Below are 27,248 nucleotides of genomic sequence, written 5' to 3'. Positions count from 1 at the left end.
ATATTTTCCATGAATTCTTCACTGGGGACGGCAAAGGACATGGTTACCTACAACCTTTCCCCCCTCAAGCAGCAAAATTGTTTGAGTTGAGCCCAAATTATAAAACTTGTATGACATGATGGCTGAAGAATGGATTCATAAAATTTACATCGCATTTTCATTGATTAATTCTTTCCTGTGTGCGGTAAATGATCTCGTTACCTTTCAAGCTTTCCCCTCTCTGGGGGCATATTAATGATCCCATTGCTTTAGCCTGTGGTACTTTTCTAAAAGTTGTGTGATTCTAAGTGATTGAATAAACATAATTTCATTATTTTTATTTATTTCTTGATGACGATTAAGATAATATGATAATAAATTATTGTATTTCAGCCCAGTTCTTTGATAGATAGATAGATATATATTACGTCTGGTTGGCCTCAGCGGCGTCAGACAAGTCAAAGTGCTAGCAAAAGCGAGACTACATTAATTTTTCATGAAATTTACATCTAGTATATAATTACTATTTTGTCTTCGACTCTATTACAGTAATCAAAATAGTCCTTCAGACTATAAAAGCACTCCTCCTTTAGAAATAATTTCAAACTTCGTTTAAACTCTTTTCCCGCAACCGAATTGTTAGTACTTGGTAAATCTTTCTACCAATATAACTGGGTTTTTCTTCATACAAAGTCAATCTATGATATTCCGAGAAGGTACTCTTATGCCGTGTATTATATTCATGCGTCTTATTAATAGTCTGTAGTGAACACCTTCTAATATATACACACATTTCCAAAATATAGAGACAGGGAACACTGAGAATCTCCATTTCAATAAAATAGTCCCTACAATGTGTTTGTGGATGCAACCTCAACATAGTGCGCAATGCTTTCTTTTGACAAATAATGAAAATTTGCTGAAGGTTACTCTCTCTAGCTCCCCGTAGGGCCACGAATATGTAATATGTGACTCCACCAAGCAATGGTGATAGACCGACTTCAATAGACGCTTATTATTTAATTCACTTAAATTCCTTAAGGCAAAAATTTCACTCGCTATTTTACTTTCAATCTTATCCAATTGTTCCCTCCAACCCAGCCCCTTCTCCAGTCTCACTCCTAAGAAGTCCGTTGAGCTCTTGATTACCAATTCCGACTCTCCAATGAATAATTTAGGTGTTTCATTGTATCTTAACCTCCTACTCTTATGGGTTTGTAGACACATATAATTTGTTTTCGAGGCATTCAACATCAATTTATTATTTGCAAAAATTGCACAGACTATTTATCTTAACATAGGATTCAATTTCCAATTTTCTCAAGTCTTGACTCCTTGTCACCAGGGTTGTATCATCTGCAAAAACATACAGATTCTCAATGGGAACCGACCCTGCAACATCATTCACATAGATCAAGAACAACAAGGGGCCCAGAATAGAACCCTGAGGGACCCCAGAAACAATTAATTTAGGCTTTGATCGTGTGAATTTTATTTTATTTTTAGTTTCATGTTGAATCTCTGTGACTTGATACCTGTTTGTCATATACGAATCCATCCATTTCAATGCAGAGCCCCCAAAACCATGAAGTCTGAGTTTATTCATTAACAGATCCACATTTACACAGTCAAAACAAGTGTTTACCGCCTCTCCCGACTCAATCGCATCAATACAGTAGTTGAGGAAATCTATTAGTAACAATTTAGTAGACTTGGATCTGCGGAAACCATATTGCTTATTACAAAGGATGTCGCTATCCTCCAGGTAATCTATAAGCTGATTACGAATGGCTCTCTCCAATATCTTAGAAATAACCGGAAGCAGAGAGATTGGCCGATAATTATTCAAATCAGTTTTGTCCCCACTTTTAAAAAGAGGTTTGAGTCTTGCTGTTTTACAGCCATCAGGACAAATTCCTTGTTTTATTGGAGAATTTATCAAGTGTAACAAAGGCGAGACTATTTCTCCTACACAGAATTTTACCACCTTCATACTAATTCCATCCAAACCATATGAAGATTTTTGCGAAAACTCAGAGATTATGTGTTTGAGGGTGGATTCATCTATTTCAACAAAATTCAGCATTCTACTTTGTACTTCAGGCTCTTTCACACTTTGCGCCCTCTTTCCACCCTCTATTCTATCACTAATTGATTCTGCAATGTTAACAAAATGTGTATTCATAATCTCTGCTATCTTTTTAGGTTTTTTAACAGTCTCGTCCTCATTCCTCAAAATCAACTTCTCAACTTTTTTCTGACCCTTTCCCCTAAATTCGTTTACTACTTTCCAGGACTCTTCAGATTTATTACTGGCCTCTTTCATCCTTCTGTTATACCAACAAGCTCTAGCAAGTGCAACATTTGTTTTATACAATCTTTTAGCTTGCTTGTAGTATATATTATTTTCAGTTGTTTTGTCGACTTTCCATTCCTCATAACGGTCTACCATATTAATCTTAAGATTTGTAATTTTCTCATCAATCCATTTTATCTTATTGTGGTAGATCTTCTTCTCTTTGAAAGGACACGAAATATCAAAGTGATACAAGAATAGTTTGACAAAGGTATCATATTTCTTGTGAATATCATTTTCACTGTACACATCAGTCCAATTCTCAAGTTTCAATCTATTCTTCAACTCTAGAAGGTTCTGGCGATTCAAATTCCGTGCAATGAATTTTTTAAAACGACCAATTCTCCCAGTTGGCTGTTTATAAGTGATAGAAACAGCATGATGATCAGATATATGACACTCAATCACCTCATGTTTATTGACTGGAAAATTTGTACAAATGTTGTCAATGCAGGTTGACGTCAGCTCAGTAATTCTAGTAGGCAAGAGAATCCTCAGGTTCAGACCTAGACTCTTCAATAAGTTAATAAAACAATTTGCTGCTCTATCTTTCTTCATTATATTTATGTTAAAATCCCCCCCTTTTATTATTCCATGCGAGTTCAAAAATGGCTCTAATGCTTTGAGATAGGCACTCAACTTTTCAACAAATATATCAACACTAGCATCAGGACTCCTATATATTGATGACAGAATTATACGTTGATTATCCAATTCCACCTGTATGTCACAGCACTCAAAAATCTTTTGCTCGGAAAAATTTTTACCCACCTCCATTATCTTTAAACTCCCAGTCATAGTTGAATCATTTTTATAAATAGCGACCCCTCCCTTTCTCATATCTTTTCTTTCGAAATAATTCAAGAGGGAATAATTGTGCAATTTAATTGAATTTAACTTACCATCAGTCAGCCCATGCTCGCTTACAAGAAAAAAATCTGGAGCTTCATCTTCCAAAAATATTTCCACCTGACCCACCTTATCAGCCAGTGATCCTACATTGAGATGTATCACTTTGATCTGTCTTTGTTTTTCATACATTTTTCATGGGGAAAACGAACTTCTACATTAATTTGTCTGTGAGTGTCTTAATCTTTTGTTGAAAGTAATTAGCGGATTTGTTTCAAGTTTATCATGATTTAGGTTAGAAACATGATATCCATCCTTGTCCTCAGTTATCAGTTTAAAATAATATCGTCACTCTTATTTTGAACGTCTCCACGATACACAGGCAAATCTTTGAGGAAGATTAATCGAGTAAGCCGATTAACCACTTTTACTTTACCTCAAATGCAGTCCATGTCTTGTGAAGTCGTACCGCATGAGGAAAATTTGCAAGCTCTATTATATCTCTATAGAAATTTCCAACCGAGTGAGTAATAAAATGATTTGCACTTGGAATATCATCTTTGCAGGAATCAAGATAATGTTGAGGAATTGATGACAGAATAAGATTTGGCCTGGACGAAACCGGGAGAAATTTCTTGAGGGCTCTATCGATCGATAATCTATATGGGGCCTGGAAGGAAACATCATTTGTCCCACCCATTACAACTACATAATCGTCTGTATAAAAGTTATATTTGAAATATAAATAAAGGAGGGAACTCACAAAACATTGCCTACATGTCAAGCCCTTTCAGCTAGTTTCAATTTCTTGTGAACGTAAATGCAATGAAAAGCGAATGGATAAAACGCTGGAAAACGCTGATTTCAAGTTCATTTTTAGCGTAATTTCGAATCACACTTCTTTACCTTCACACACTTCATTTCGTAAAGGTAAACCTTATCTGAACCTTTGTATCAAATTTCAACATTTTCTGTCAATTAGTCTTTGAAGAAGCTGAAAAAACGCAGAACAATGAAAACCCGCCGATTTTGGGCATATCTTAGGTGTCATTCCAGAGCCTTCCTAAAACAACACTTTTGTACCTAAGCTGAACTTTCGTAATTTTTAATATTTAATATTTCCTGTTGATTTTTTCCTCAAATAAATATTTCCAGAAAAACCGATGAATTTGGCAATATTTCGAAGCCTTCTTACTACAAATCAGCTGAACTCCTGTACTGATTTTGAACATTTTCTATTCATATCTTGTTCTGGAAGAAAGCTGAAAATGATGGAAAGCCCATTAGAAACGCTGAAATTTCTCCTTTTTCAAGTGTATTTCTGTCAATAGCTCAAAAACCTTCTAATGTAATATTTTAAATACCTTAGCTGAACTTACTGACTTTGAAAAGTTTCTGTTCATCTGTCCTCGAAAATGCTGGGAAAATGCAGAAAAATGCTGGAAACATGTAGATTTCAGATCTATTTTTGAATTATTTTTTAAATCCGTTCTTTGTGTCAAACACCCCTCCCCCGCCACTAACGTTTGATTAGCCCCTCCCGAAACCAAATCCTGGATTCGAGTACCTACAGTCCATAAAAACTAAAAGCGAAAGCGTCCATAAAAACTATTGGCGAAAGTACACGGCATATCCTACTTACTTACCACTTTGAATTTAGTCAACGACGGCATAGCCACAGTTCTGGTCTCCTTCACAATTTTTGTAGGAACATCATTCTCCTTATTTCCCGACTTGAGATTGTCCATCAAGTTACCGACTCCATTCAACAAGTGCTCGGTGTGATCAGAGTCGTTGACACTCATGTTGATATTTATTTGTAATTCAAACTGCTTTTACAACACGGTGGAACACAAAATCAGGTACGGTAAACTACACTGGGAACTTGCACTGAACAAAACTAGGGGGCAAATTTCACTTGAAAATTAGAGAAAAGTTTAGAACAATTGATGATAAGCGACTTGGTGCATTGAAGCTATTGAGAGTATGACACATCAATAGTAAGACCGCAGTTTGTCCTCACAGCTGTGATATGGCTATGTCCTACTCCCTACTAATGGATAGTTGTCAACTCAACCGTGTATTTATACTGTATCCAGCCTTCTATCAACAATGAGTTGTCTAGGTTTGGATAGTCATCTGCATGCATGCATAGCTCGTTTTACAAGCCGTAGAAGGGAATATTCACTAAGATGTTGATACTGCATGCTAACATGAGAAATAAGCTGGCAATTATTCCATTACTTGCACCTCGGTATAACACAATACCCGGGTAGAATAGGATTCATCCGTTAGGGTTGTGAGTAACCAGGTCCTTTGGAGCGGTCCTACTGCCATGAAGCTGACCCCAGCATATCGAGCCAGAAACTTGAAACATATATTAATAGTTGGGGCTTAATTTGGGCTTTTAGAAAATCCAAGATTCAGAATCTCGGCTCAACGGAAAATAAGGTGTATGCATTCATAAAATGGTGTGCGAGAATCAAGGATAGTATATAGCTATTCTATATACTATTCTTCATACTTGCTATTTACTATTCTTGGGCGAGAATAACGTTTAACTTTTAGCCCGTTACTCCGATATTCAAAATGAAGGTGTCATTTGATAGCAGGGGCGGCTCCATGACGGTTTCTAGGGAGGGGGGGTTCATGTCAGGATAATTTTGACGCAAAAAATTATATAAAAGAAATCCAACTTGCAGGAAAAATTTTGCATTCAACAACTTCTACCTTGATGTGTTTTAAGGAGCTTGGGGGCACTAAGACCCAGGGGCCCCCGTGAAGGGTTCCATAGCCCTGAACTGGGTTATCCATATAAAATGGGTGATAAATAAGTTGATAAATCTATCCAGCTGAAAAGATTGTTGTATTCAACAATAAAATAACAAATTCTATCTTGTTGTGTCTGAGGGCCCTGGGATCTGGGGCCCTGAAGCACAGAACCATCTACACTAAAACAAGTCAAATCAATACAACAAGCAGAACAATTTTTAGCAGATAAATGTTGAATTAAACAAGCATTCTACCTCTAACCTGCTTGAGTTTGAAGGACTTGACGAGAGCCCCTGGACCCAGGGGCCCCGGGAGAGCCCTGAAGTACAGGAACCTTCACACGAAAACATAATTCATCTATTCAGCAAGAAAAACATTTTTGAAGTTGAATCAACAACAAAATTCAAGTTTTTGAATTATAATTATACAACTCATTTGATGAAACTATAATAGAGTTTGAATTGAAATCTAGAATTTCAATTTTGAAGCAATTATTGTTCCCATACTTCCTCTAAAGCTAAAGACACTCCCGAGAAATTTGCAAAAGGTCAAGAAAACTAAGAGCAATATATTAAAATATACTCTGGAAATAAAATTATAGTGATAAAAGAAGTAATATGATGGAAGTACTCAATGATATGTTTAATGAGAGATGAATGCTACAATAATGAAGAAATGGATGATGAAATAATGGAGAGATGAGTGAATGCAAATAATTATGAAGTAATGACAAAAAAGTAACCTAAAAGAAAAGAGTTTGTTCCGTACCTTCTACGTTTTACTTTAAAATGTTGTAGGTAAAAGAACTAGGTTGAGTGTTTGAGTTTTTGTAGCCCAAGAAGAGTTGTATATTATATTATATTGATATTATCATCCTTGTATTCTCACAGAAATTGAGTGATATTTTTCGAAACTTTGGAGAATAAAGAATGAAGCATGAGCAATGAGTTCAAGGCTTTGCTCACTCTTGGGAACTTTTTACTTGTGAAGTATTTTGATTCGGATACTATCAAGTTACCAAAATGTAACATATTTCTTAGAAGGAAACTTTTCAATCATTTAACTGTTTGAAAAATGAGTGCCTAAACTTGAAATCTAAGGTGAGATCTATTTCCGGAATGGTAGCTGGTAGCAAATAGATATGGGATTTTGAGGATGCATTCTTCAAGATATTGTTCATCTCATGAAATATTCTATTTCTGAAAATAAAAATTCTAGGAAAATTCCTCCCATTCTGAAAAGACAACCCAATTTGAGTATTTTTTTTAATTGATTAATATTGAGTTATGATTAAGATATGAGATTTATTGTATTCCAGGCTGGTTCTTTGAAATTGGAGATAGGAATGATAACCTATAGAGAACATTCATGTCCAACTCTTTAAAGTTTCAATCTTGTCATAAATTTTAGAATTAATGCACTGAAAAAAAATCCTTCAACTCAGCATCGTCTGAACCTATGTATCCAGTTTGGACTTTTAAGCTCTTTAAATTGCATAGCTCTCTAAATACAGCATTTGTACACCTCAACTGAACCTGTTTACCAAATGTCAAACTTTTCTGTTCATTGGTTCTCGAAAAAAACCAGAGTAACGCCGATTTTGTCCTTCCAACATACATTTTCTAAACTATATCTGACCGCTTGAATAAAATTTCAACACACATTCTTTGTCAATATTAGTTCTTTAAAAAGCCGAGAAAACACGTTAAACCCGCTGAAAAAGCGGTCCATTCTAGCGGTATTAGTCCAGTCACGAGGTAGTGAAAAAGGCCGTTAGCGGAATTAATTACGAAAACGCAAAATTTTTCGTGCAATGGTTCTGGAGTATTACACAGCTTAAATAGTTGATTTTCTTGCCCTGGAGCTTTTTACAGAGTGCCCCGTAAACCAGAAGTTTTCGGTTCTTTTTCCAGCTCTTTGATATTAACACCAAATCGAATCATCGGACAGTAAACTTCACTCCCGCCTTTTTTTTTAGGTAATAAACTTTCGAATACAATGCCATATTTCGGAGCTCTCATTGAATGCTGAGTTACAATTTTTCAAAAATGAGTCCAGGGGGTTAAGTAACCGGTCGGAAAATCAGTATTTTGTGATTCCAGGCTATGTACTATGATCTATGAATCCTGCGAAAATTCATTAGTTGCGCAAAATCCTGTTTTTTCTCTTTGTTGACTGGGCTAATATTAGGGAAATATTGAACAATTACGATCTTTCGATCATGCATGGTTATCGTGAATCAATCTGTGAAATACCCGATAAGAGAAATTCGAAATGTGGTCGTGGATGTAGAAAATTTTATCATTTTTCACTCCAATAAACGATTCTATTCGTACGATTACAAGTAAATAAAAAGTTACAGCTCAGTAAATGCCGAAGTTTTTCCTTTTATTACGATTATACTAATAATCAACCGCCTCTGAATAATTGCCTCTGATACATTATAGGAACTAGTGACTGGTCTCAAATTGTAGAAAATTGCATGTACAATTGCCTAAAATGTATCTTCAACCATTTTTCTTCATCGAAAACCACGTAGAACATGTAATGAGAAAAACTCAATTTCCATGATTTTTTGAAACGAGCGAATCGAACTTTCCAAAAATATATTTTTCATGAATTTTGTCACTTCTTTTCCCTTCGAGGCAAGCAAAAATCGTTCTTGATCGAGATACATAGGACAAGTGGCGGCTTTCACATGATGATTCTACGTCTCAAACTTACATGATGATTCCACTTTTTCTCAAACTCTATCTCTATTGAAAATGAAGATAGGAAGATTTTGATTTTTGATTTGGATTCAACGATCCCAAATTCTAAAGAGTGTGAGTCACATTTTCGAAAATACCCGAAAACAAGGGAGTTATGGCTGTTTTTAATTTATCTTTCTATTATCATATAATGAAGATTTTGATTTTTGATTTGGATTCAACGATCCCAAATTCTTAAAAGCGTAAGTCACATTTTCGAAAATACCCGAAAACAAGTATTATATTATTTCCCTTTTAGGATAAGATAACTTAGATTGTATCCGTGTAAAAAATAAGTTGGAATATTTATCTTGATTCCTGAGAATACCTGAAAATAAGGGAGTAAAATAACATTAAAAAAACCAAAGTTTTCCTGCCGACCGAAAAATAGAAAATAGCTCTTCTGAATTGTCAAATGAATTCACTTATGAAATTTATGCTTATCATAACTATGTCTTATGACTAAAATTAGGTATAAAGTTTAAACTAAAAACATTCAACAGATATCCAGATCACTATTTTTATATCTTTCCATTAACTTCTTTGTTTCCTATGGCATTAGGTTTGCGCCCGACGTTTTCACATAGACATTTGTGTGAAAATCATAAAATTGATGACAGAATACATCATTGTATGGATCTTCGAAAGCCAGTTACACGCACATCGATTATTGGACGTTCCATTTTTGGCCGTCCTTATAAATTCTACCAGATGAAGCGCAACTTGTCAAAAATCATCTGTTTGATCTAATAGAATTTATAAAGACGGCCAAAAATGAACGACAAATGAACTCGATGTCGATCGAAATCGACCCACTCAGCAATTCTAATATAAACACAAGTATTAGTTTTCGTTTTACTTGAAATAGAATGATTTATTTTAGATATGGAGACTATCTATATTGTTGAGCTCTTCTTATGGACTTTTTCAATCCCGCGATTTTTTGTAAAATATATGAAAAAAATCGAGCTACGCTCGACCAAAGTAGAGAGCCAAGAATTTGGTTTGACGACTAGACTTTGAACTCTGTCAAACAATAAGATATATAATTATTATCAAGAAGATAACAACCATCAAAACAACATCAAATTATCTATCTAACATAATACAAATATTAAAGGATCAACTTGAACCTTATTCTTGATATTTGAGAGAGAAATTATGTTAGAATATGAATCCTTTTGGTTCTCTCTCATCTCAAACATCGTAACGTGATAATTTGTTGACTATTACCAGAGACAAATAGCTTATTCATCATTTGGGAAGTCCGGTTCAAGTTGTCGAATTTATTAATCATTAACTCAAATGATCAATCTAATAATATTGTTATTTTATACTATCCTTCCTCTATGTGCTATTACAGTACATACATGGATCTACTCAGTTGATTCAATTTCAATATTCTCTTACAATTTTCCAAAGTATCTTTCTCAAGTAGCCACTCAAGATCTACAATAATAGGAACTCAGAGGTGGCACAACCTGGCGGAGGCCTATGCTCGGTTACTGGCTCAGTTTTCAAAACATGGATAAAAATTATGAGAAAAAGACTGTTGAAAAATTTTCCTTGAATAATCATTCCCTGCGCGGCAATGGACCTGATCACGTACTTCCTTTCCCTCCTCTGGTAGCGTAACTGTTGAACCCAAATCATGAAAGTGCTATAAAATGATGGACAGAGACTTAATTTATCAATTTTCATAACATTTTTCTTGAATGATTCTTCCCTGGGGGCGGCAAGAGACCTGGCTACCTGCAATCTTTCCATCCTCCGGCAGCGTAATTGTTGAGCTCCAATTATGAAATTGGTATAGCACGATAGCTTAAGACTCTATTCAAAGATATCGAAAATTAGGTCTACTGCTATTACTATAATTATACCGCTTACATAATTTGGGCTGAACGCTGCCAGAGGAGGTAATGGTTGTGGGAATCCAGGTCCTTTGACATCTTCAGAGAAGAATTATTCATGGAAAATGTGATGAAAAAAGTTGATCCATATCTGTAGCTATCATGTTACTTCAATTTCAAAATTTGGGATCAACTTTCTTGCTGCCAGAGAGGGGAAAAGGTTGTCACAAGGTACTTTGCCGCCCCCAGGAAAAAAATAATCCATGAAAATATGATGAAAATAGTACTTTGGTAGATGTATGCCTGCATAATAAATAAATAAAGCCTTTATTTCTCCAAAACATACAAATCAAAATCAAATCAAATCAATTTATTCCTCTTTATAAATACACATTACAAAAAATTATAGAAAGCATTATAGGAAATTTTCTTCACATGGGCTATGATGCCTGTGTGCGAAGAAGAGTCCGAATCATTTAATATATTCATTCTAATTCAGAGGAGGAAACAAGAGGAAAAACTAACTGATGAGAGAGAGAGAGAGAGAGAGAGAGAGAGAGAAGAAAAAAAAATGGAAGAAGAGAAGAGAAGGGGGAAGAAAGAGAGAATAAAAAGGAGACAGATAGATAGAAGGAGAGAGAGAGATAGTAAGAAGAAAGTACAAAATAGAAAAGTTTTAACTTGGGTCGAGGATCATCCATCAGGGCCGCCAGGCAAGCACATGCCAGAGACGGACATAGCGAATTAAAAACAGATTATTATTTCCAAAAAACTTTCTAGAAATGGTAAACACCTGGAAGCCCAAATTTAAATTTTCCTTCTAGATTTTTCAGAATTAATGTTCAAATTTAATCTATGCTACCGTATATGAAGTTCCATACGCTAAATTGTTGCAGCCCAGAAGTGTGTATTTTTAATGCTGTTATAAGACTATGATTTCCGAACGTCCGTGTAGCGTAACGGTAAAACTCTAGCTTATGGAGCGATGGTTCCTCGGTTTGAATCCCGATTTTTCCCAATTTTTTTGTTCTTAATTTTTTCTCTCAAAACGTATTATTATCAATTATTTTTTGAAGGAATTTGTTTTCATTACAATTGAACTTGGATTTTATCAAATAATTATTTTTAATGTAAAATTTTGCCACCAGTACAAATTAAATGAACATAGTCTTCATGCTGTAGGCCTATCATTGAATTTCATTAAAAAAACATGAATAGATCACAATAAAATAAGTAATAATTTATATTCTTCAATTATAGTGTAATCAGACACGAATTTGCAGGCTGCCTGATTCAAATGTAGGAGGATCTAATCGATACTAAAATTTATTGATGTATTGGAAAAATCAATATGATTCTGTGAGATTTTCAAGTATTATGTCGTCTTCAGTTTTCTATACTATAATAAAGGAAAGAACTGGCTTATACACGTAAGGAATAGGGAATTATGTTTGACGCATCATCACGTCTGAAATATACTCAACTGATTAATTTGAAATTTTGCATATAGATTCTTAATTAACCGAGGATGGTTATTTATGCCTATTTTCAGTTCTTCAAGATTTCATTACGTCAAGTTTTCAATTTGTCATGCTTCCAGTTGTTGTATAGAAGCAGCTGAACATTTCTTTTAAAAGGAACATTAGATGATAGGTATGATTGGGGATCCTATTCGAATAAAAATAACTGGTTTTCTGTCGCATCAAAACCGCACAGATTTCTCAAACCGTTCAAAAGTTATTCTCATTCAAAGATACTGTTATATCATCCATCTATCCATCATCTTTACTATAATAATGGAAAGAGCTGGCTCATACACGTACGTGATGTAGGAAAATTATGTTTGACACATCATCACGTCTGAACTACTGGACTGATTGATTTGAAATTTTGCATAAAGATTATTCATTAACCGAGGATGGCTATAGGCCTATTTTCAAATTTCGAATTCTTTATTACGTCAAGTTTTCATTTTGCAAAGTTTTTAAATAGACCCTTGCGAAGCACGGGTTACCTATTAGTATGGAATATTTTCAGAAAGGGGCAGGACAATCATCGCGAGAAACGTTCTCCACCTCCAGCGGGCACCCACAGACTACCGACTCTACAGACAGAAGATCCTCAACTCTATCATCTAAATCAAAGTTCATCTCAGCAAAGAAGAAGAAGAAAGAAGAAAGAAGAAAGAAAGATATATAATAAAGAGAGAAGGAAAAAAAAACTTGCTTGGTTTTTGGATAGAAAAAAAAACTCGCCGCCCGGGTCCACCGACCAGACGTGCCGTTAATAGTAATAATTATTGTGTATAATGAGTGAAGTGCATTAAATAAGGAATGCCAAGACAGATACCAGTAAGAATATCCGCATAAAAGCTAGATAGATTCAGAGGCTACTCCATTACGAAGTAATGTATAAAAAAATGCTATAAGTTTATAAAATAATAATACTAAAAAAATAATAAAATGGAATGGGCTTTAGCATAACTAATACAAAAAAAATGTCTATTCGAAGAAAGATGTGGAAATATTATTAAAACAGGCAATGCTAAGGATTTTATATCGTAATTTTGGGCAGAGGGACAGAGAAAACAGATAGAGAAATACAACTCGTGGAAGCATATCATTTATCAAAGTGAGTGATGATAAGGACCGATAAGTTTAAACAGAGTGCAATATAAATGTCAATAGTCAATCGCTTTTCAATAATTATTATATTAGTCTGCTCGACCACTATTTAAGTTTCAGTGAAGAATAAAACATCAATGAAAAATTATTTATACTTTAAGCTAATATGATTTTTCTACTTTTCAATAATTATTATGTTATTTATCTCGACCACTACTTGGGTTTCAGTGAAGAATAGAAAAGTCAAAGAATAATAATTTAAACTCTAAGCTACCGTGACTTTATACTTTATCAATTCATCCTCAAGTTAACTATATATCAAAATCACAATACATCGATCATAAAAACAATTTATACTCTACGCTACCACGATTCTATACTCCATCAATTTATCCTCAAGTTAATATAATATGAAAATCACAATACATTGATCACTTCATCGTTGAGATATATTCTGGGTATTCTGAGGCAGATAATAGTCTTCAAGAGCTATTCCAGAACAATAACATCGAGAGGCAATGCTCGCCTACGTACATGTAGGGGAAAAGGATTATAATAACATAAAAAAGGAGTCATGTAGAAACAATAATAAATAATCAATAAAAATGCGATGAAGTATGCCAATTACTTGTGCCAACATTACGTGCCAATATGAAAATGCTGAAATATTAGTGTCTTTAAGTTAGCACAGTAGATATTTATTATACCGTATGTTGAACAATAATCATTTTTTATCTGATTAAGTGGTGTTTAGTTGTAAGCAAAAATTGTCATAGCCTAGCATGAATACAATAACATAAATTATAAATAATAATTGAATTAAAAAATAATAAGTCAATTTTTGTTTACATGTTAAGAGTTGCATGGTTTCTGGAGAGAAACATGAAAGCTTCATCTTGCGGAGCGTTGAGAGAATTTATTTTTAAATTGTAGCTAACTTCTTTTCTCCCATGCCAGCAACATAATCTACTATATATCTCTTTTCTGTATAGGGCTACTTGTAATATAAATATAAAGAAAAATAAAAATCTCAGTACCCATTTAGAAATATTTTATCACAACATGTTTCGGACATTTATGCCATTTATGGCATATTCTGAATAATGTAATACAGCAGAGCTATTTATATCTTTATGGTGCGTTTATATAATATAGTAGATTATAAACATGTTGTGATAAAATATTTCTAAAAGGTTACTGAGATTTTTCATTTTTCTTTATATTCATAATCTACTATATTATATAAACGCACCATATAGATATAAATAGCTCTGTTGTATTACATTATTCAGAATAATACTAATATGCACGTCAACTACTGTATCTTTTGTATTAGAGAACACGGATGTAGGCTATGTTATTTATTTCCATTTCAATATGAGATGATGATGCATTGCACTTCATTGGACACGGTATTCAGTAAATTTTATTGTATATATAGTGTAAGTAGGCCACCTTTAGGCATTGAAGATCTATTTATCATAATTGTATTATTTGCTGACATTATGAATGCAATAATTATACCCATCATATTACTCTAAGAACTAAAAAAATACACATAATAATACGGGATAGGTTCAAAAAATTTAAAAGATATATAGATCATCCTTACTCCCTGGAAACCCTAACAGCTTCACGCGGAAAACAGAAAATAATAGACAATTTAAAAATAAAAACCAAATGAATAATTTCCCCCTTAATTACTTGAAGGACCCATATATATATATAATATAATTGTTCTTAACATAATAATATTGTCGACAGGGGAGCATCGCTGTGATAGTAGTTATCAGCCACTTTGGTTTGATTGGCCTGCACTATTTCACGAAGGTGACTCTCACGCACACGCATCTTCCTGTCACCTACGTTAACCTTTATTTGGATAATGGTCCCTGACAGCCAGGCCTCCGCAATTTCGCCTTTTTTCACAGCTTCTTTAGCTTTATAGAGTAAAGCTTTGTTTTCTGGAGTTGAATGATTGATCATAAATACCTTAATGTCCTTTGGAAATGTCGGGTGGATATCGGATGCTTTCAACTTGGCCATTTTACCTGCGGCTATCCACGAATCTCGCTTCCGTCTAGATATGAATTTGCCAATAATTGAAGAAAGACCTGTCCTCTTATTTTTTGGAAGTCTGTGAGCGATTGAGATCTCGTCGCCGTTGTACCGTACTCGATCTTGAGGCGTTCCGCTATCGTAGACAGAAGCTCGTACACGTTCTCGCTTTTAGTTTCAGGAATGCCTACTATTTCTACGTTGCATTTACGGCTGTATTCACGACACTTTTCAAATTTTCGTTTTCAGCTATAAAATTGCGCAATCAGTTTCTACTTTACTGAAGTTTCGCGAAGCCTCTTCAAACGATTTTTGCAGATCGTCAAATTTTTGACTGAGGTCTGAGGCAATGGTAGACACATTAGCTATGTCATTTTTTAGGTCACGTATTCCATTTAGGGCCGGTTTCCGAGCTCGGGATTTTGCTAAGTCCTAGACTCTAAACAGCTGGAGTCAGAAAATTGGTTTACCAAAACGGGGCGTAGTCGCAGTCATTGTCATAGTCACGTATGAATTAAATTTCGAAAAACTAGAAAATTGAACACAAAATAAAATAAAGAGAAAATAGTGTAAAGTTTCAGCTATTTTGAATTATTTAGGAATGTTTTATTCCGTCAAGGAAAAACGTTTCCAATTATAGAAATGAGAAAATAAAAACTACAACTACTGTTATAAAAGCTGCGACTACGCCCCGTTTTGGAAAGCCAATTTTCTGACTCCAGCGGTTTAAAGTCTAGGACTTGGCTAAATCCCGAGCTCGGAAACCGGCCCTAAGAATCGCAGAATCAATGTTAGTGTTTGGATTGCCGTGAATGGGTGAACTTACAGTTTTATTTTTACTTTGGACGCAGGTATCGCATTTCCAAGAGCTTTTGGTAGCAGCACTCATTTTTTTGAATTTTTCTAAATCACCCAATCGCGTACAGGTAGCATGAAAAGAATTAGAACAAACAGAACACTGTATCATGTCTTCCACGTTTGAGTCCGAACACGCACTGCACTTGGCCATAGCTGAATGGAATAATAGAGAAAAAAACTCACTCAAGAAATTCAATCTAATAATGTAGGGAATGAAAGTTCAAAACGCATTAAAAGATTCCCATTACTGAATTCAACAGAACACGACAGATTCACTGAACAGAAAAAGACACGCCGGTCGGCAGAACGAGCTAGTTGCTGATTAGATAACTCTCATCGACCCTACCTCGACCACTGCTGGTCGCAGACTAAATCATCAATGCTCAAAAAACATAATTATAAAATTAATATGATTTACAACTCAAACAAAAAATGTGATAGTAAAATTTTTCAACAGTCTGTTTCTTATAATGTCCATTAATGTTTTGGAAATTGATCCCGTCACCGAGCATAGTTCTCTCTCAGTTTGTGCCACGTCTGACGATCTCTGGCAGCTACCATCCAATTCGCTTCAGCCATTCTGACGATGTCGTCCTTCCCCCTCATCATTGGCCTGTTGACGTTCCTCTTTCTCCATGTTGGCTCCCATCCATAGAGATCTTCTTCGTCCATCTTTCATCTTGTCTTGAAATATGTCCTGCATATTTCCACTTCAATCTTCTTGTTACAGTGACACTCCCAGCTTAACTTTATTCTTGATGGCTGCGGCAAGAATTCCTTGCATTCGAAAATATTAAATATTCAAAATGCTCCTTTCCATTACCAATTACGTTTCTCGAATAGAGTCAATAGTACTGGCTTGGTTAGCTTGATGAGTTTTAATAAGTTTCATTCTTATTATGTAGAGTATGATGTATTTTTTACATAATCCTGCGTAATGGTTGGGACCTTAAATTTAAGAAAGACTTTCCTGCTTGGACTATTGTGTCCTTCCTTATGCTGCTCTTCCATTTTTTTTGTGGAATAAATGATTTCTTTAAATGTACATCATATAATATTCAGTATCCCAAACTTCAATGGTATATTGAAATAGTGAGTGCGCTTATGCAATAGCTATTTGAATCTTGTTCTTGTAACTTGTAGTTCTATACTTTTGTGAATATTTCGTATGAATTTCGAGCGAATGAATTTGATTTGATTTGGTTTGTGCAACTAGTGCAAAGTGACAATTGCTGTACCAAAATGAACATTTACATAGGAGCCTTAGGCGAGGGCGAAATAGTTTCTTGAGTAAAGCAAAGGAACTTTCCGAACATATACACTAAATTTACTAAGGTTACTAGATTTTTCCTACAGTGACCATTGAATATGGGAAGTTAGTAATTGGGGGTAAAAATGCCATGATAGGCATAATAGATTTGTCTGTGTCATTTTGTAATTGATAACACATTTAATTCAACGGATTTAACTTGAAGTGAATTCAAAGGAGTGAAGTTCAATTTACTTGGAGAAAGCTGACGTATTCCTGCTACCTTCCTCTCTGGTTGTTTGGATTGTTGTAACTTTCAACTTCCAACTTCCTGAAAAAAAATATATCAAAATTTAAATTCATTTTATTGAGCCAAAACAATACATATACAGGCCAAGTCAAAAAATAAGAATATTCAATAATATAAACTTAATTCAACATGCAACTTACAACTTTCCACTTTCAACTTTCAAATTCTCCAACTTTATAGAAATCTGATGTATGGAAAAAACTATCTCCAAATTTACTAAAAACTGTGCAACCTGATGCTTTTTGATGCAAGGAACACGAATCTGTCACCAGAATTCTGATATTCGCAACTAAGACTAAATCTAAGTGCAAGTGCACATGTGCAAGAGTGTGTGGTAATTAATCTCTTTGAACACAATTAAAGTTCACAAAATTGAATGATACGTTAGTAGTATAAAAAGGAGGACTCTGGGACACAAGTGTCCCAGAGTCCTCCTTCACCCCAAGGTCACCCATGACGTCATAACCTAACCTAACCCAAGTTTTTGACCTAACCTAACCTCAAGGTCACCCACCTAACCCAAGTTTTTGACCTAACCTAACCTCAAGGTCACCCAAGATGACCTAACCTCAAGGTCATCCAAAAAAAAAAAATAAAAAATAAAAAAATAAAAATAAAAAAAAAAAAAAAATAAAAAAAATAAAAAAATAAAAAAAATTAAAAAAAAAAAAACGATAGATAATAAAAAATCAAAATTAAATAAAAATAAATTAGAATTAATTTCACGACCTTTGGGAGTGGTGGGAGACTGTTTGGGTATATATATGGGAGCTCCTAGCCATAAGAGCTATCATTGTGTTGCTGACCTAGTTGGAGACGAGTTGCTGTTTTTAGTGTGTGCTACAGTGCAGTTAAAGTAAGTACAATCTATATTGTTCATTATTATTTTAAAAGACCCATTTTGATGAAAATACTTTATGTGGGGATGTCTCCTCACACACACATCATGATGATGATTCAGTTTGAGAGAATTTTAAAAGACCCATTTTGATGAATTCTATATTGTTTATTATTATTTCAAAAGATCCATATTGATAAATACTTTGTGTGTGTGTGGGTGACTTTAAGATGTCTCCTCACACACATCATGATGATCATTCAGTTTGAGATAGAGAATTTTAAAAGACCCATTTTGATGAATACTTTGTATGGGGACTTTAAGATGTCTCCTCACACACACACACACACACACATCATGATGATCATTCAGTTTGTATACTATTCATTTTTTTCTTAAAACTATTCTTGTTGAATGGGCATTGTAAAATCCAACCCTCCCATACTAGATAACCACCCATACAATATTAGAGAACCACCCATACTAACGGCATGTATGTCGTTTTCATGAGCGGCAATGGTTCTAATGATCAGGAGCACCCATCCTACCTTCCCCCTATCACGAAGTAGATCCTAGACCCCATTCACACTCCCCACCATACAGCTCCCTACTATCATCCCCTAGAACATTTAATAAACATCTATGAACCTCCATCCCCCGACACACACCCACACATCCGACCCTTGATCCTAGATATTGATACCGATACTGATTCACAGCCTTCATCCCCCCACATCTGTTGATAGTGATGAAGGTATATATATAGAGTTGAAGACTGCATACCATAGGTATACAATATTGTATTGCATTGTTCCAGATGAACAAAGCTGCATGATGTCGACAAACAGCAAACTCAGTGGACGAGTTTGTTGTTCTGGAAGAGGCATTTAAATCTTGGCTCAAGACTCTATACTACAATAATGCATACAAGGATGAGCCTGCCAAAGATTTCCACACTTTTCTGAGCGGTCTGAAGGATAAAATTGTTCACATCATCAGTCAGCAACACCAGACACATGGAGCAATGAAGTTCAATCTAGTATTGGAGGCAACATATTTCCGCAGCACCCTTGATAAGAACATCCTCGAACAAGAAGAGTTTCAGAATGTCACCTTCAAAACTCCAAACTACACCATCTTCAGTATCATCAATCTTCCAGACATCATCAACCAAGCGTGCATGACCCTACTGGATGAGGAGTCGAAATTCAAAGGAAATTCCAGTGGATGGAGTTTGCTTATCATCGATGGATTGCTCATCAGGATTAGCAGACATATTCCCCTACGTGGATCATCCTACATCAGTCTTTCACCTCTTCTATCAGCGCGAAAGGCAATCATCAATCCTATAAACATGGACCAGCAATGTTTCAAATGGGCTATCCTCGCCAAACATGTACAAGGCAGTCATCCTGAACGAGTCAACGACCGATACCATCAATTGGAGGAGAGATACAACTTTTCAGGCATTGGATTTCCCACTACCATCAGTCAAATCGATAGATTTGAGAAAGATAATCCGGGGGTATCAGTTAATATTTATGGTGTGGATGAGAAGAACGTTATATTTCCGAGAAGAGTTGGAAATGCAATGAAGGCAGATCACTTTGATCTTCTCCTCCTCTGTGAGAGTAATGATGATGATGATGATGATGATGAAAACAGCACCCTTGAGGATGACAATGAACATAAATCAAATAGCCACTACTGCTACATTAAAAATTTTGAAAGACTTGTAAGATCCCAACTCACAAAACTTAAAAGTAAAATTATCATCTGCAGACGATGTTTCACCCATTACACCCTCGACAGAGATGGAGAACGCAGGATGGCTGAGCATGAGGAGTATTGTGCTAGCAATAATACAGCAAGAATCATCATGCCACAGGTTGGAAAAGATGGTAAACCTCCAACCTTGAAGTTTGAGAAACATGTGCAAAAGTATAGAGTACCTGTTGTAGCATACGCCGATTTTGAGTGCATCCTGGAGAAGCCTGATGGAGACAACGAACAATGGATTGGTAAAGCTACCAAAGTTATCCAGTATCATCGGGCAATGAGTTACTGCTTGTACTTTGTGCGGGACCCTGATTTAGAAGATTCCTGGCTGACAATCACTAACCTAATCCCTCATGACAGCTTCAACGACCTCACTCCTCCCCTGTCATTATATGTTTACAGTTTTTTTTGTCTACTGCCCAATATCTATTGGCATGTTGCAACAGGTTGACCAAGATGCAAAATATCAAAAGATATCCATTGTGGTGTAATGGTATACAACCCTGTATACTTACCCCAACAATTGGGACCCGACATCAATCTATACCCCCCTGAAGGTTCGAACCTGGGACCTACAGCATGGAAAGCAACACCGCTAACCACTACACCACAATGGATATCTGTTTATTTGATGTTTTTGAATCCTTGTTAAGCAGCTTACTCTGTATGACATGGTAAAGGATAATGAAAACTCAATAGGAAATTGTTCAATTCTTTTTTATATGTACGTGTATGTGCTACAGTGTAGTGAAAATGAATTGAAAACGTTCCAATACTTTTATTTTCAAAATTTATTACAAGTAAACAATACATTTTTTCTGGAATTTGTTACATCGAGATAAATCTTATAAGACAATACATTTCTGAATTCTTAAGCATAATGTTACAAGTATACAGCAATACAATTTTTAGAATTTCAAGCATCAAATTGTTACATCAAGATAACTCTTATAAAACAATACATTTCTGTATTCTTAAGCATAATGCTACAAGTATACAGCAATACATTTTTAGAATTTTAAACAAATTTTCAAGAATTTTAAGCAAATTTTCCAAAGTATACAACATCTTTACAATACCTATTGATAATACAAGCCAATCAGTTTATGCATTTAGGCTTCGGAACATGGAATTCCATTTTTGAAAAATTCCAATGTATGTGTACGATTACGATTTTTCAAAGGTGAAACTTCACGTTTGATAACACTATACCCAGTCATATCAACTGGATCTTCCCCCACTCTTTTGAACACTGTGTTGGTATACATTTTGGGCATGAAACAACGTGCATAGTCATACTCTCTTTCTAATTCAGCAGTTATTCCCTCCCCATTTATACTGGTTACACGTTTCACATAGCGTAAATTGATCTGTACTCCTCTGGGCATTTTGGCAAGATTCTCTAGGGTGACAGGTTTGAATACTCTACCCTCTCTGAAGATTGCTCCAGCTATCTCTGCATTGTTGGCAGCATTGTTGGCAGCACCATCAGCGGTTGGGGCGGCAGTGGCATCAGAGGCTGTGGCAGAGGTGTCAGTTGTAGCGGAAGCATCAATGGTAGCGGTATCAGTTGCAGAGGCATTGCATGGGGTGGTAGATGTGGCATTGCATGGGGCTGTAGTGACATCAGAGGCTGCGGCAGCAGAGGCATCAGCGGTAGCAGAGGAATTCGGCATCTGTAATTTCCATATATTATGTTAATAGTTGCTCATTACATTTCTACTGGTAATAGTTTGACCTATATTAGCGACATCCATAGTTGTAGGGGTACATGTTTGCAATATATATAATAAGCAGTATTATTATATTATTTTTTTTTTGTATCCATCATAACTGTCATGCATAGAAAGAGGGTTGGAAGCATTGTTCATGCAGTGTTATTTGATAAAGCATTGAAACTTAATTTTTCAATGTCTAACCTTATTTATTCTGACGTGATGGGTGTAGCTGTACTGAGGGGTATGCTTAAAGGAAGGTTTGGGGTGGGAAGGTTGGGTCATCTGGCACCCACATTAATCGAAAGTCTCCATGGTTCCAGGGTTGGAATTGATGTGGTTGAGGGCGTGGCTGGGTACTTGGGTTTCTTGAATTAGCACTGGTTTGGAAGCATGGAGGAGGAGGAGGAGAAGGAGATGGAGGATGAGGAGGAGGAGTAAGAAGAGAATGAGGAGGATTTGATGTAGAACGGTTAGGCTGCTGGGTAGAATTGTTGGAATGTTGAATACTGTTTGGTAGAGGAAGGCTATTTGTTTGACGGTTGATATTGTTTGGTAGGGGAATGCTATTTGTTTGACGGTTGATATTGTTTGGTAGGGGAATGTTATTTGTTTGACGGTTGATATTGTTTGGTTGGGGAATGTTGCTATTGTTCAGAGTAGGATTCAGAGTTGGGCAGCTAATAGTAGGATTGAATGGTTGTTGTGGGTGATTGATAGGTTCGCAGGGTGGGGGATTGATAGATTGTGGGCCATTGACACAGAATGTTGGATTACGAGTTTGGGTAGAAGTAAGGCTTCGATTTTGTAGGTTGTAAGGAGCAGACCTGTAGGAATGGAGGTTATTGTTGTGGGGAGCTTGTCTAGGGTTGGGTCCAAATGTAATTGGTGGTAAATGAGGATTGTTTGGAATGAATTGTACTTCCATTCTACCCCTTGACATCAGTTCATTGTAAGTCCTTTGGTCTCCCTCATCATGAGGTACCCACATTATCACTAGACGTCCTCTAGATATCTGGTCAGCAAGGTAGGCTGCTTCAAGCCTGCTGTTCATGTCAATACCATTGGATCGGATCATGGCTGAAAACGACATACATGCCGTTAGTATGGGTGGTTCTCTAATATTGTATGGGTGGTTATCTAGTATGGGAGGGTTGGATTTTACAATGCCCATTCAACAAGAATAGTTTTAAGAAAAAAATGAATAGTATACAAACTGAATGATCATCATGATGTGTGTGTGTGTGTGTGTGTGAGGAGACATCTTTGTGTGGGGACTACACAAAGTATTCATCAAAATGGGTCTTTTAAAATTCTCTATCTCAAACTGAATGATCATCATGATGTGTGTGAGGAGACATCTTAAAGTCACCCACACACACACAAAGTATTTATCAATATGGATCTTTTGAAATAATAATAAACAATATAGAATTCATCAAAATGGGTCTTTTAAAATTCTCTCAAACTGAATCATCATCATGATGTGTGTGTGAGGAGACATCCCCACATAAAGTATTTTCATCAAAATGGGTCTTTTAAAATAATAATAAACAATATAGATTGTACTTACTTTAACTGCACTGTAGCACACACTAAAAACAGCAACTCGTCTCCAACTAGGTCAGCAACACAATGATAGCTCTTATGGCTAGGAGCTCCCATATATATACCCAAACAGTCTCCCACCACTCCCAAAGGTCGTGAAATTAATTCTAATTTATTTTTATTTAATTTTGATTTTTTATTATTTATTGTTTTTTTTTTTAATTTTTTTTTAATTTTTTAATTTAAAAAAATTTTTTTTTTTTTAATTTTTTTTCAATTTTTTTAATTTTTTTTTAATTTTTTAATTTTTTATTTATTTATTTTTTTTTTTTGGATGACCTTGAGGTTAGGTCATCTTGGGTGACCTTGAGGTTAGGTTAGGTCAAAAACTTGGGTTAGGTGGGTGACCTTGAGGTTAGGTTAGGTCAAAAACTTGGGTTAGGTTAGGTTATGACGTCATGGGTGACCTTGGGGTGAAGGAGGACTCTGGGACACTTGTGTCCCAGAGTCCTCCTTTTTATACTACTTACGTTGATACACTGGGTGCGCGCACACATGCTGCTGCTAGCGAGTAGTGTCTAAAGCTGACTGATATCGTGCTGTGTAAAACACTCGACTAACTCGAAAAATCTAGACCCCCATCCACGGAAATGGGGATATTATAGAATGTACTATGATCATAGTACGCGACAATTTGTACTTTTCTTGTGCCTATTTCCATGAACATTTCCCAAATCTGACTACTAGTTCAAGGATTTTCCGACATAATTGTAGAAGAAGGGTCAGTTCCAAAGGGACGATAACTTCTATCTTTAACATTTTCTTCTATATTTTACAACTACCATTTTCAAATAACTTACAATAAGCTACAATAATTAAAGCAGAAGTCAATGAATCATCACAAACAATCATAAATACAAATGAAAGTACAAATATTCCATGAATGACAGGATTAGAAATATACATAAAATTCAATTTAAAAAAAATTGTTTTTTCATGTAATTTATTTCATTTTACTTTTCAACGCGATTCTACTATGAACTCCAATTTGAATTTATCCAAATAGTTCCCCATATTTCTACCTCAATATTCAATTCTCAAAACTGTAATCAATTAGACTCAATTTTAATATTTTCCAACTTCGAGAAACGCTTCCGGTTCGGAATGTTGAGGAATTGTATGAATCAGAGAGACACTTTCGAGAGCAGATTAATATTTATCACTTTATCCACCTTTAGAAGAGGAAGAAGTCCTTTAGAAGTCTCTAGATACTTTTGAGATGTATTGACATCTTTGCACCTCGTTGGCCACTTCGAATGAGGTAGTCGACACGGGCAGGAGAGGCAGGAGAGGTCGGGATGGAGAGTCACTCACTAAATACGTGTTTTTCAGACTATGCTTCTGAATGACCAAAATGCGTTAGAATCTTCCTTGAGGAAACACCAGTCTCTCTCATGAAAGGAGATGTGAGAGTGAGAAAAACCTCTCTATATCTCTCGACGTACACTACACAGAATTGAATTTTTCATCTATTGAAAAATCATAGAACATGACAATATCAAGTTTATTTGTGCAATCATTTTGCTGTCAAGTACCGTATCGATGGTGCTTTATGGTGTGGTAGCTCCTCAGCTGCTCAAACTTATAGTGTCTTCACTTCTAATTTTTTATTAAACTTATGTGTCTTCTTATTCTAAATATTTATGCAAATTTCCACTGCTGATTTGTGCAAAAAAATCTATTTGAATGTTTTTTTGACTTGATATCGTCCTCTATGTTGATAGAATCAAGCAGAATTGACATAATGTGTTCAGCTCTCAGTTGAACTTGGACAATAAGTAATATCACTATAATAAATATATAATTACCACTTATGTTTGCCATACTCTTCGAGTGTGACTTATCCATCGTAACCAAAGTCAATATAGTTACGAGGAATAGTATAGAAACAAGCACCAACAGGATGAACGATGTAGAGTCGGCTGGTCTTTGGGACGTTGTCTCCTAAAAACTGAAGCTTTGTGGCCTCCACTTCACGAGCTAAGTCATTGATAGAGACACCTGTCGTGGTCACTTGATTTCGCTGTTTTAGATTAAGAATTTCGGACCTGTCACTTGATGCATTGGACAGTTTATGAGGAAGTTGTCTTTTTTCATGGCAAAATATCATTATCACCAACAACTGGAATAATGATTGATGTTCGATTCATGTCAATCGTTAGTGGTACCAGAAGTTGACAGGAGCAACATAAATGTGTCTGAATGTACGTAACAATTCTGAACATCCTTCAGTACCGTATCCCTAAACCTTGTACCTGTCTTGCTTGAATGTGGTTCAGCTAACGAGCACTCGCGCACAATACGAGTAGGCTCGTGTACACTGTAAATTCAGCCGTTCGTTTCTTTGAATTTGAATAGAAACGGTTCGAATTGTTCTGATATAAAAACTTTCTTACAGTATCTTTGCACACTTGTCCGTCACCGATAAACATGTCAACATGTGGTAAACGCAACTGTTCGAAGGGATCATCACTGGTAGGTTCGGAGGGTACAATGTATATAGTTCTCCTGCACACTTTTTTACATCACAGTGAGTCATTGTGCCTCTCATAAGATATGTCTGATATCTTAAGACTTCTTGCACTTTTGTCACCATGTATTCTCTGTTAATAGTGTCCAGGAAAGGTATAGGTTTAATGGACTAAAGAGTAGAGTAGCGGTTAGGAGACTAGAAAGGGATGTCAAGGAATAGGCAAATTCCGGTAATAGTAGAGAGACAGCGTGTACGGTTACAAAATGATAGTACTCATAGATTTGATCAATTTCCATAGTTGTCAATAACAAGAACCCGGCTGGCGATTTACTAACCACTTGCTGTATTATCAAAGATAAGCTTTGTTGCTTAACAAGCAATTAGCCCCATATTTAATTGCAGAAGTGTCTTCTAAAGATTGTCGTAATTCTAAAAGTTCTTTTTGGACATAGAGTAATGAAAGTTCCAGCTCTCTTATCAAAGAACTGCATTTACCTTGCAAGAGCTTGTTCTACTAATTGCAACTCTGACCAAACGCTAAGATTTGTTCGACTAGCATTTTCCAAAATGGTTTCTAAAAGTGTTTCATTCAATACAATACCATGATTTTGAGTATCTTGATCAATTGCAACTCTGACCAAACGCTAAGATTTGTTTGACTAGCATTTTCCAAAATGGTTTCTAAAAGTGTTTCATTCAATACAATACCATGATTTTGACTTTTAACTTGATTTCTGACTACTATTGAACCAAATGTCTTATAGCCTGTGACTGAGTCTCTACCTGAGAAATGTTATTGTTTAGTTGAACTAAATCATCATCAAATAACACCAAACTTTCAATATAATGCATCCAGTGTTGATAAAACCATGTTTCACTCTAGTGATATTAGAAGCTACGAGACTATTGGCAACATTGATTAGGACGGTTCTATTTCACTGCTTGGATCGAATGTGCATCGAACATAGAATCCTATAGATTTCAGATGAACAAACATACATGATGAAATAATTTCATAAAATTCCTGCACATGTATGTTGACCACTACTGTCCGTTTGTCACCGGTAATCTGTAAATCATCCTCTTACAGGGATACGAAACCTGATTTCAAGAGACATTGTTTTTCGTTACAAAACTCATTTCCTTGTCCTATCATCACATGGAACAAAAGGAGAAATCC

The 27,248-nt window shown here is 35.5% G+C and overlaps 1 protein-coding gene and 1 long non-coding RNA gene across 5 annotated transcripts in view; one reads left to right on the top strand and one right to left on the bottom strand.

The window, feature by feature from the left end:
* The window catches only part of LOC111043952 (calpain-A), a 35,019-nt gene extending 17,271 nt beyond the window's left edge, over nucleotides 1-17,748 (bottom strand). The window contains exon 1 of one of the 3 annotated variants that reach the window (XM_039442549.1): nucleotides 16,065-17,748. In XM_039442549.1, coding sequence (XP_039298483.1) covers nucleotides 16,065-16,247 — 183 coding nt within the window. In that variant the 5' untranslated portion in view covers nucleotides 16,248-17,748. Of the gene's footprint in view, nucleotides 1-4,830; nucleotides 5,234-15,172; nucleotides 15,607-16,064 lie in introns of those variants that run through there. The other 2 variants (XM_039442551.1, XM_039442550.1) reach the window with 2 other exon arrangements.
* Nucleotides 1-27,248, top strand: part of LOC111059974 — a 70,286-nt gene that overhangs the window by 19,141 nt on the left and 23,897 nt on the right. The gene's annotated exons all lie outside the window — the stretch shown is intronic.

The sequence above is a fragment of the Nilaparvata lugens genome, chromosome X (genome assembly GCF_014356525.2).
Source record: "Nilaparvata lugens isolate BPH chromosome X, ASM1435652v1, whole genome shotgun sequence".
NCBI classification, from domain to species: domain Eukaryota; kingdom Metazoa; phylum Arthropoda; class Insecta; order Hemiptera; family Delphacidae; genus Nilaparvata; species Nilaparvata lugens.
Note: the sequence above shows the minus strand (reverse complement) of the source record. Positions and strands in the feature narration are given on the sequence as shown.